We start from the raw sequence: 11,000 nt of genomic DNA, 5'->3' as shown, positions 1-11,000 counted from the left end.
ATCTGCCCTATTTAAAACAAAAGGGCAGGGTAGCTCCTGGTCCCTCTGTACCTCCACAGCCCGGCTGCTCTCAAAGCGTGCAAAAAAACTGTTCAGCTCATCTGGGAGAGATGTGCACGCAGACACTCCCGCAGCACCCCCCGCTGCTCCTTTGTAGTCAGTCATTGTCCTTAGTCCCGCCCACATATTCCTAGTGTTACAGCCATAATATACAAACCTTTGGTTTGTATATTAAGTAGAAGGCCAGCTCAGGTCAGCTGTTCTGTGTAATTAATTCTTCCTCCGTAGCCTACTTGATAAAAAACAATTAGAGACAGCTGCCACAACAGATTCCTTTCAGACAGTAAGCATGAGAAGGTCATGTGTTATTTTGATGTTGTCGTATACGCCATATTTAATTAAAGGTGGGGTAGGTAAGTTTGAGAAACCGGCTCGAGATACACTTTTTGTTATATTCCATGGAATGCTCTTAACATCCCGATAGCAATGAATATCTTAAGTGCTTTGACAAAAAATCCATAAAAAAATGTCATCTGTGGAAGCCGTAATACTGTAAAAAGCACGCCCAATCATTTTAGCCGGCCCGGCTAAAATAACTGGATGGCCTACCTGCCTGTCAGCCTTCCATCTGTGCACAAACTTATCTCGTGCCCTCATTGGTCATGTGCGCGTTCGTGTGTGTTGGAGGAGGGGCTCTATAAGGAAGTGGCAGATTTTCTCCGGTTGTGTATTTTCAAATTCTAGCGATCTCGAGCCGGTTTCTCAAACGTACCTACCCCACCTTTAATACAATAAAATACACGAACACTTAATAATTCACTATCATGTTTCAAATGGGCCCTATTATGCTTTATGGGGTGTTCCCTCTCCTGTAGTGTGTTCTATAGGTTTGTGTGCATGTAGGCCTAAATGGTCTGCAAAGACTAAAATCCCTGTGTTCAACACTTGCACTTCTATTGGCTTGTGCTTCAAACACATTGTACGTTATAGGCTAAGGGGCGGAACATCAATAAGTGGTTGACCACAACAGAGCCGGCCAGCTAACCAATCAGAGCAGACTGGGCTCTGGTTTCAGACAGAGGGTGAAAAGAGGTGCTGCAGCACAGGCAGTATGAGACAAATAAAGAGCTTTTTGAACATTAAAGCATGGAGACATGTCCCAGTAGAGACACTAAATATGAATATGAACCTGAAAAGGAGCAGAATAGGGCCCCATTAATGTGGCGTATATGTTTGGTACTCTACACACCTAAGATAAGCCACAAAGATAACAATACTACCAAAACAGGCAATTTCAGCGAACTCTAAGGACATGTTTCACCATAAGGTTTAGTTAAACACTAGCCTTTTCTCTAATGTTTTACCTTTAAACTTAACACAGAAACAGTCAGTCAGTGTCAATGTGTTACTATGGAAACATATAGTGTTGAGCGTAACGTTTTCTAGCGGTTTGTTGTTGAGTTATAAATGACAAACACATTGTGTAGTCAAACAAAAAAATGTTATCTCTATTGTCACAACCCCATTTGTAAAATATTGTTAACTGCTACATATGTGTTTGAAAAAAGACTGCGAAGGTATCAAGATTTAAATGTTTTATTTAACAAATTACATATTTTCATGTGCATGAGAAAAACAACTCAATGAGAAAGTCATTATAGATTTTTTTTTGTATTGCTCTGTGAGGACTGCATGTGACTCTTGCTGTAAACCAGTGGACCTGCATGAAAAATGCAACTTTACTCACCGTTAGTAAGTAACCAGAAACTTGCTAGTGCCTCCAACCAGTAACGTGGGCTACGTTTAATAATAATTTAAAAAAACAGACAAATAAATATACTTGTTAACTTATGTACTACACGTTCAGTTTGTTTGTGACAGAGTCCTTGAATCCATTATACTCGTCTTGTATCTCTTGACTGCTCGTTTCTGTGACTCACTGCTGACTCTCTCTGCCTGCATCAGTACTGTTAGCAGAGTGGAGATGGGTCCTTATATGGGTACCGGCCTATGCTAACTTACAATCAGCTTGTTGGGCAGTACATTTCAGATTCATCCCTAAAGTCAATTAATAATTAGACTTAGCACCAGGATTGATTTAGTTGGCTTGTGGTTAGAAGAAAGCATTTGTCTCGTGAGCACAAACATCACCTCAGCAGTTCAGCTAGTGGTGAATACATCTTATTCCCTGGGCCATTAATAGCTTTTTTCAGAACATCTCATGGTCATAGATGAAAGCTGAGCCAGTAAGTGGGCTTTTGTCATTTTCAGAAGTAATATTTCCAGAGGTGCAGTGGTTAGCACTCACATCGTCAGGTTCTGTTAGGAGTTTGCATGTTCTCCCATCAGTGTGGCTTTTTATCCAACATCCTCCCAGTGTACTGACATGCAGGTTAGGTTAAATGGAGTACTATGCAGAATGGGAAATAAAATTATAATTTGATTGTGTACATGGAATCAATTTAATTCTGGACACCCAGGTTCAAAATCCAGCTGCTTTGTCCTGCTTCCTGTCACCTTGCATGACCCCTGAGCTACAGTGATTCCTCAAGGGAACAAGGAAGTAGTGAAGGGCGGGTTAGACTGAACTGAGTTTATGTTATGTATTAAAATGGCATTCCATGTTAATCTCTTGACCTAAAACGTAACTTTAGCCTTTGTTCTCTTCAAATCTGATGAGCCTTGTTAATAATCACAACGGAAGAGGCAGTAGTAATTTCACATCACCTTCATTTCCAACAAAATCTTCAGGTAATTCAGAGTTTCAAATGAATTTGACTTGTGTGTGTGGATTGTGGGAGAACACTCCACTCAGATCCAGGAAGTCCTGCCTGTGAGGTGACGGTGCAAACCACCGCTCCACTCTGAAGATCATGTGAATAACGCCCTAACTGGGTAGTTGTTTGCTCATATCTACAGATTATTGCTGAAACTTCAATTACACAATTCTGTCGTGCACTTCTGATTAGCTCAATAGTTTTGTCAGTAGTCAAACTGAAAATTACATTCTCAAATCATTTATATTGTTTAAAGGGAAATTCTGTTTTATTCAACTTGGGTGTTATTTGCAGTTTTGTCCATCAGTCCTATCAGTAATAATAATGTACACATCAAGTTACTAACTTGGGAAAAGGGTGATTATAAGGATTTAAACAAACCCCAACGTTATCCAAACTGACTTGGAATAGAAACCAAAGATGAACGTTAAAAACATTTTTCCAAACTAACTTAAACTATCTGTGTCAGGTAGCTCTCCTATCCCAGGTCCAAATCCAGCCTGAAATGACTTACTAGTGGATGGATAATGTACATTAGTAAAAGTCACTTATCAACCATTTAAAGTTTTCTCAATGCAGTTGCTTCAAATGGATGACATTTTTTTCTCCAAGCTGTACCACAATCTCATACATTACATTCTGCTTGGTTCCCAGATTCATTGATGCTCTGCTTTCAAACCCAAGATCCACCTTTTATGGCTGCATCACAGGGAAATACTACATGTTTTTCACTTAATACACATGTTAAAGGAATATGTGTACATGGTAATTTTGCAAACCTTGGGGTCTTGACTAAATGGTACATGGAGTGTAAACAGGGCAGGGGCCTAACCAACAGAGAGGGCCACTGAGGTTCACTTCTATTGTCTTCAAACTGCAGCTTCACGGCTGGCTACTGGGTCGGGTTAGTCATCACATTAAATACTTTTGTTATTACCAATGTTTGGTAAGTTAAGGCCTGTTTGCTTCAAACAAAGAGCTTTCTGGATCACACAACAGCATATGAAACCTGTTTCTGACAGAAGATAAAAGCTGCTTTCATCAATTTGTGTAACTATCTGACGGACTAGTTTGTTCAAAACACACTGATGCCTAACACTCAGCTCCACCCTGTACGCCTGCTGTTTGGGACCTGCTGTGTTACCATGTGTACAGAGCTATCGTAAGCTAACAATAAGCGCTTTCCATCAGTGTCGATGTAGCCCTTGACTATTCTTTATCCAGGTGAAGCTCTCAGATAAATTGGTCAATGATCTGTTTCCCTCATCATGTACACACCTATCCTTCAACAGCCAGCAGAGCAGTACCCAGCATCCCCTGGTCCATTTGTACACAGTCCTCCCATTTAGTTAGTTCAGGTTAGCTAGCTAACACTGATGGACAGCTCGCAGTTTTTGTCAAACATTTAGTTTGATAACCATGACGATGGATTTACTCTTGTCCCTTCTGGCAACATTAGAACCGCCATTGATTTTGGTCCACAGATAGTGATGATGGCCGAGCTGAGTTTTGTTTTAGAGACAGTTAAAAAGTTCTCCCTCTGACCACAGCTTACTCTGGGCCCTCATGTTGAACCATACAGCTGCTGGTCCTGAAATGTACAGAACCTTTGATCCCACAGAGCTTCCTCTGGCCTGACCTGGGTCTGACAGTACATGTTCTTCAAGTCCAAACTCACCAGCCCCTCTACCCTACGTGACATACTCCTCGTCATCAATAGGTTCTGATTTGATGTGGTCAGGGTGGAGTAGAGGGAAGTGAGGTACTGAACTCCTGGTACACACGTACCACTCCTTAATGTTAGAAAGCTGAGGTAAGGCGGGGTTGACGGAGCGCTGGCTCCGGCGGGGGGTCCTCCCACTCTGCTGCCTCTGGGCCAGCTGACTCTTCAGGCCCGACAGAGACAGATCCAGAGGCATCGCCATGGGAGACGAGCTCCGCAGCAGCAGCTTACTGTCAACGTCGCTGGCAGGGCTGAGATCCAACTCGTGTTTGGCCACAAGAGGGAAATGAGTGTGAAAATTGGCATGGGAGGGGGAGTGGCGGTTGATTTTAAGGTCGAGGGGCTCCAGGAGAGCCTGATGAGGTTGTTGGAGGTGATGAGAGATGGAGTCGTACATGTCCTGGGGGTCAGAGGTAGGGGACGACTTGACGTGGACCTTCATGTGTTTGCGCAGGGAGCTGGGGTGGGTGTAGGACTTGGTGCAGCCCAGGGCCTTGCAGTCGTAGGGCTTGGAGGCCGTGTGGACCTGGGAGTGCTTCTTCCTGTCGCTGCTGTTGGCGAAGCGTCGCTCGCAAAACTCACACTGGAATGGCTTCTCACCTGCAACACAAACATCACACGGACCATTATCACACCACTAAGGGGGGGGGGGGCTGTTTGTTTACAGCTGAAGCGACACCTCAACCACCTAGTTTATGACCCTGAGTGTATTTTCATTTAACTGTTGAATTACTTTAGTACCCATGGTATAAAGTGGTGCAGTCTTGACGTATATGTGTAGGCCTTAAAAAATGGAATGAAACTTAATAACATTGGTATCTGGTTTTACAATAAATTGTACTATGAGTATGAGATTGACAGAAAATACCATAGACTTTAAAAGGCAAACTGAGTGTTTATGTTAGAATATTCTCATGCATAAAAAGCTGGCTCATGTTCAAATATAAATGCAATGGTATGTCTTCAAAGAGGTGAGAGGCAAGTGTATTCATGATCTTAAAGGAGGGAGGAAATGAAAAGGTTTTATGTTGCTGTTCATATGCAGTTTGTTGTTATGTAATAGGGATGCATCGTCTATTAGACATTTACAGTACCATTAGGGAAGTTCTGAACAATACATTAAATACATTATTTATCAAATCTCTGCTTTCTACTGCCAACAGATAGTTTGACACAGTCTTATAATAACCATATTAATAATAATCAGGGTTAAAACTAAGCAGTAACACCGCATATAGCTTCTTTGTTCAGCCTCCAGGTTTTCAGCAGTGCAATGTGTTTTGGCTTTTAGAAATAACATTGGCTGTAACAGGGCTTGCGTGTGTGCCACGTGTTTCACAGGTTGCATTTCAGAACGTGCACAGACTTCTCTTTAGACAGATAGGATTGTTCTCCTCTGGTTCCTCCATTATCGAGAAGCAAACTTATTGTAGTTTTTGTTAATCATATTTATTAAAAAAATACTTGCTGTTAATTAGTGACACCATTTAATGGATGCATTATGATTAACAGGTTTCGAGTAATTAAAAAATGCACAATAGCTGTGCTGTTCTCTAAAGTATCTTCCTACAAATGACGTTAAGATTTGACAAACGTCCAAAAGAACTTGCAATATGTTTTTAAGAATACACGAAACCCTGAAACACGCTACTTGCATCTTTCTTTGAAAAAAGGTTTTGATAAATAGGTTTGCTTGGGGATTGCAAAATGATGATATTATATTTATATTTCATCATTTTTACAGTTGCCAGAAGCACAAACATTGAACTGCATACAAGCTAGCCAATAAAAGGTTTACATCAATCATTAAAAAAGTCCAAGAGTAACAAATATTTTAATAATTATATTTGTGGGTCCGGGCCTTTAAATCTTTGGGATATATTTCATTTATTAGAATACTTATTATTTGTACTTCTCTTTGTCTAGGTGGTCCCTTTTTCTGTTTAGCTGTCGACTGCAACAGTAGTGTTTCTATATTCCCATGTAATGTCTCATTTATAGCCTCACACCACATATGTGCATGTTCAGTTATGTAATGCATATACACACTATGCCAGTATTGTACAGTATTTTGTTTGTATGTTTTTTTTTTTCTTTCTGGAAAATATAATTTAATAATAAGCGTTTTTTTAAGCAATTTAAACACTGCATTGTTTCATTACCAAATTGACATTGAAAAAAGCTAAAACACATTTACCTAAACACACACTTTATTGGCTGTTCATTGGATCCACCTAAATAAAGCTATTGCTGTCTAATGTAACAGCTCTGCATGAGTCCTACCTCAGTGACCGTTTCAATATCAGTTCATGTGTGGCGTTTCATAAAGGTGTAACTTATGCTGTTTATACCTTACTAACATGAGGGTAGATGGTTCACATCGTGTCTAGCATGTATTATTCATCTCCAGTGAGAAAGGCATCTGCAAATATGATTGATCGGTTGGGTTCTTGAAATAATTGTGTTAAGTGTTAAGTTGTAGTTATTAGGTTGTTAATACATTTATTCTGTTGAGGTGTCCTGGTTGCCTGAGAGTTTTACACCCTGAGAATATGATCACTGTGTCACTGTCTAGGCTGTTAAAATGAACACTCTTCCCTTACACTCTATCAAAAAAACATGTGATTCCTCTATTTTTTCTAAAACCACAACCTTGCAGCGTATAACCCATACACAAAGGATGTGCACGCTCTGACAAAAACTGTGATTCTCTTTTTAAACTGCCTAAGTTTACATAATTCTGCACCAATTGTCCAAAATAGGGTATGATTATGGGTATTTGTAAAAAATAAATAAAACTCCAGTAAACTGTTTCTATGCAGACTTGGAATTAAAATGATAAATATAGCCACAATTATGCAGTGTGCATGGAATCAATTTCACTCTGCACACCCCCCTGGTTTAAAATCCAGCTGCTTTGTCCTGCTTCCTGTCACCTTGCATGACTCCTGAGCTGCAGTGATTCCTTAAGGAGATAAGGAAGCAGTGAAGGCCGGATGTGGAAATGGTACTGAACTGTGCCTACGTAAACATGGAGGGGATTCCTATCAGACTGGGAACAGTCTCTGTTCGCCTCTGTGTTCTCTGTGTGTGTCGGGGGGCTGCTGTCTGAACGGGTGTCACGGATGTACAGACCATAATGACTTTATGAATCACAGCGCTGTGTGCAGTCACACAAACATGAACCCCTACCAGTGTGCGTGCGCGTGTGGATCTTGAGGTTCTCTGAGCGTGCGAACATCTTGCCGCAGTTGGGAAATGCGCATGAAAAAGGCTTCTCCCCGGTGTGCACGCGAATGTGGTTGATGAGTTTGTATTTGGCTTTGAACGCCTTCCCGCCGCGCAGACACTCGTCCCACATGCAGACATGACTGAGGGTCTCGAGCCCCGCTGCTACATGCTCGGTGGTGACGTGGTCCACCAGCTCGTGCATGGAGCTGAAAGTTTGCTCGCAGACGGATGTCGCCGTCCGCCCCAGCCTCTGTCTCGAAGAAGTTCGGTCAATCCATTTACACACCAGCTCCGTTTTCACGGTGGGGCCTTTGGAGAAATCCAGCAGGCCATCCATCCCAACGCCGGCACAACTGTCGGCAGAAGCGGAGATATTAGCGGCTCTCTGCTGATGCGGGGAGACGATGCTCGAGGAGTTGTTGTTCCCCAGCGGAGAGACGAGGCCATTGTGCCTGGCCACTACAGCCGCCCGCTTCATGCTCAGCGCGGCGGGCTGCCCCGCTCCTGTGTCCGACTACAGTCCTCTCTTCCACGGAAAACAGGTTAAATCCAAGTGGCAAAGCGTTCGTCGCTTTCCTGCTTCCTTCCTGTGTGTTTTGGTGAAAGGGAGAGCGCATGCGGCAGTGTCTTACCCCCCGCTGTTCGGTATTAGATCCCGAGAGTCAGAGCCTCCATGCTTTTATTTACTGTGTGAATGGAGGTGAATGGAGTCGAAGAAATACAGCAGGCCGCGAACCAACACTGTCGGGGGGCGTCCTTGTCTCCTTTCCTTGTTTGGTCCTCTCACATTCCCTTTCCTATTTACATCCAACAGACCCACAGAGGTCTGATTAGAGAAATTCACTCCCAGTGATGACTCCCTGTCACAGGCTTCATCATGGGGATAAACTCATTTGTCAATCCAACATCTCATGGATATTTGTGCTGAAGTGAATACATACAAATAAATGCTATAAAATCTATGCATTAGGCCTATTTGTGTAACGTGAATTTAAAATGAAACCATAGTGTATTTCGCAACCATTCAATGTTTTGTAGGACAAGTTAGGATTTAATTTCCTGATTTTGAGAATCATCATTCCTAGATAATGCATAATAATGTATTCATTATATCATAATATAAAGAAAAGACATTTGTAATCATAAGGAAAAATAGTCATTGCTTGAGTTAATATGTGTGAGTCAAAAGTCATTATAGAAAAAAACAATTATATTTCAGACAAAAATGGTTGTTATTTGCACCAAATATTGTGATAACACTCTGATACTGTGTCACAGAACTATGTGGCTATGGAACAGGGTGTAAACAGGGTGTAAACAGGAGGAAATATACTCATACAAGTCAAATATTAAATAAATCTCTGAAATACAAAATAAAATATTACTTAAAAAACTACTCACTTAAAAAAGAACTAAGGTCTATTTCTTTATATCTTATATATCAACCTTTTGTTTCACCTTTAATGATTTTGTTACCCATCCTAAAACAATGTACATTATTTTGGTAAATAAAATCCCATAGTTTTCCAACCTTTACCTGCTCTTCCAGTTCAATGCGTAGCCTGTTACCCTATATCCTTAGATAAAAAGGGCCCATTCTAAGGTAACAAAAACTCATCTATTCTTGCTTTCAGGTGACAATTATGAAAACATTATTAACATTATATTCCATCCATCTTCCATCCATCTTCTACCGCTTATCCGGAGTCGGGTTGGCATTTACTGCCAATAGATTCCTCCTAAGTACTGCAATTAATAAAGTATTAGGTGCATTTCTGAGGTACTTCCTTTTGACTCATGTCTTCCCTACATTCAACAGTTAAATATTATACCTCTACACTACATTTATTAACGTGTAGTTACTTTTTCAATTAAAATACAAACCATACGAGCAGTTTACGAAATATGATCTTTTCTCCCAGATTTAACTATAGAGTTTATGAGGTAGTTGAAATTAGGTCCACCTTAAGAATCGCTAACATTAATACAGGTTACATAATTATACTTCAAAATGATCCAAAAATCATCCAGTAATATAGTTTACCAAGAGAAGCGTCTCATGTGGCCAATTGTGAAATATGTTATTTGTGATACTATATGTTAATGTTGGTGCATTTGTTGTATACTTGAACTTAAGTTTACATTTCTAATGCACTTCTACTTTTAATGGAGTATTACTGTGGTATTATACTTTTGCAGAAGTAAAGGATTTTTAATACTGTCTCCACCACCACCAATGACCTCGATTGACCTCTCGGTAAATGTTCACATTGATGCCATGTGTATTCTGATTTGTAACACCTGTTATACACACTATGGGTATGTGTGTGTTTTTCTTTAGAGGTTCACATTCCAAACTAAAGGAGAGTGATGGTTCCCCCTGCACCACTAGGGGTTTAACTCTTATCAGCTGCTGTAAACCGATCTTCACTTCCCTGTGATTTACACAACACAGTTTTCTCATCCATGTCACTTTAACATGACCTTTATTATTTATACACCGCTGTTGCAATATCTTTTTCTATTACATGTTATTTATGACCAACTTTGACCCTTTTCACCTAACATCCTCCTTGACCCATTGCCATTTGTTTCACCTGCTACTCACAAGGTTTGTCACACAACCATTAACCAACTTTTTTGCAGGTGGTGGTCTGCTTGGATTTGAACTTTGTCACCAAGCTGCTGAGCAGTGTCCTGTTCCACTAAAACCATCTGCTCGTGCTGCTTATCCCTGTCACAATGCCACTAAAGTATTACATCTTACAGATACAGATAGAGAGATAATATTGCATCCTGATGTTGTTATTCATTTATAGGATGTTCTTGTTTTTTGGTTGATTTTGTATCAGGGATTTTGTGCATGTTAGGTGTGATTGTCTGTCCTCTTTATCTATAACATCAAGGACCATGATGGAAATAACTGTTTACACTTTCTTCTATATTCATAAATAAAATCCATCAATCAAGCAAAGTCCTGTTATGACATTTTTTCTGACTACACTGTAAAAAATGGCTGTGAAATCCACAGTTATTTACAGTGTTTTGCACAGTAAATTACTGTATACTATTTAGAGTGCAATACCGTGTTTCCAACCAAAAATTACAGTACCTCTGGAGTTACTTTAAAAATATCAGTAGTAACGTCCCAACTGTAGAAAATCACAGTAACCAACAATGTACTGTAGAAGATCACAGTAACCAACAATGTAGTGTAGATAATCACAGTAACCAACAATGTTCTGTAGAAGATCACAGTAACCAAAAAA

The 11,000-nt window shown here is 40.4% G+C and overlaps 1 protein-coding gene across 1 annotated transcript; it reads right to left on the bottom strand.

Annotated features, from left to right (window-relative positions):
* Positions 1–1,582: 1,582 nt before the first annotated feature.
* LOC117476104 (zinc finger protein ZIC 5-like) lies at positions 1,583–10,664 on the bottom strand. Its single transcript, XM_034122477.1, has 2 exons — positions 7,693–10,664; positions 1,583–5,100 (listed from the first exon to the last, which is right to left on the bottom strand). The coding sequence occupies exons 1-2, from the start codon at positions 8,207–8,209 to the stop codon at positions 4,469–4,471; spliced, it is 1,149 nt and encodes a 382-aa protein (XP_033978368.1). The 5' UTR covers positions 8,210–10,664; the 3' UTR covers positions 1,583–4,468.
* Positions 10,665–11,000: the final 336 nt, after the last annotated feature.

Source organism: Trematomus bernacchii, unplaced genomic scaffold, assembly GCF_902827165.1.
Source record: "Trematomus bernacchii unplaced genomic scaffold, fTreBer1.1, whole genome shotgun sequence".
Lineage (NCBI taxonomy): Eukaryota > Metazoa > Chordata > Actinopteri > Perciformes > Nototheniidae > Trematomus > Trematomus bernacchii.
Note: the sequence above shows the minus strand (reverse complement) of the source record. Positions and strands in the feature narration are given on the sequence as shown.

What these genes read in the sequence shown, in the direction of transcription:
- LOC117476104 (XM_034122477.1), bottom strand. Translation starts at nt 8,209, where the DNA reads ATGAAGCGGGCGGCTGTAGTGGCCAGGCACAATGGCCTCGTCTCTCCG. An exon ending in CCACACGCGCACGCACACTG is followed by an intron (nt 5,101 to 7,692) that starts GTAGGGGTTCAT and finishes TTTGTGTTGCAG; the next exon opens with GTGAGAAGCCATTCCAGTGT.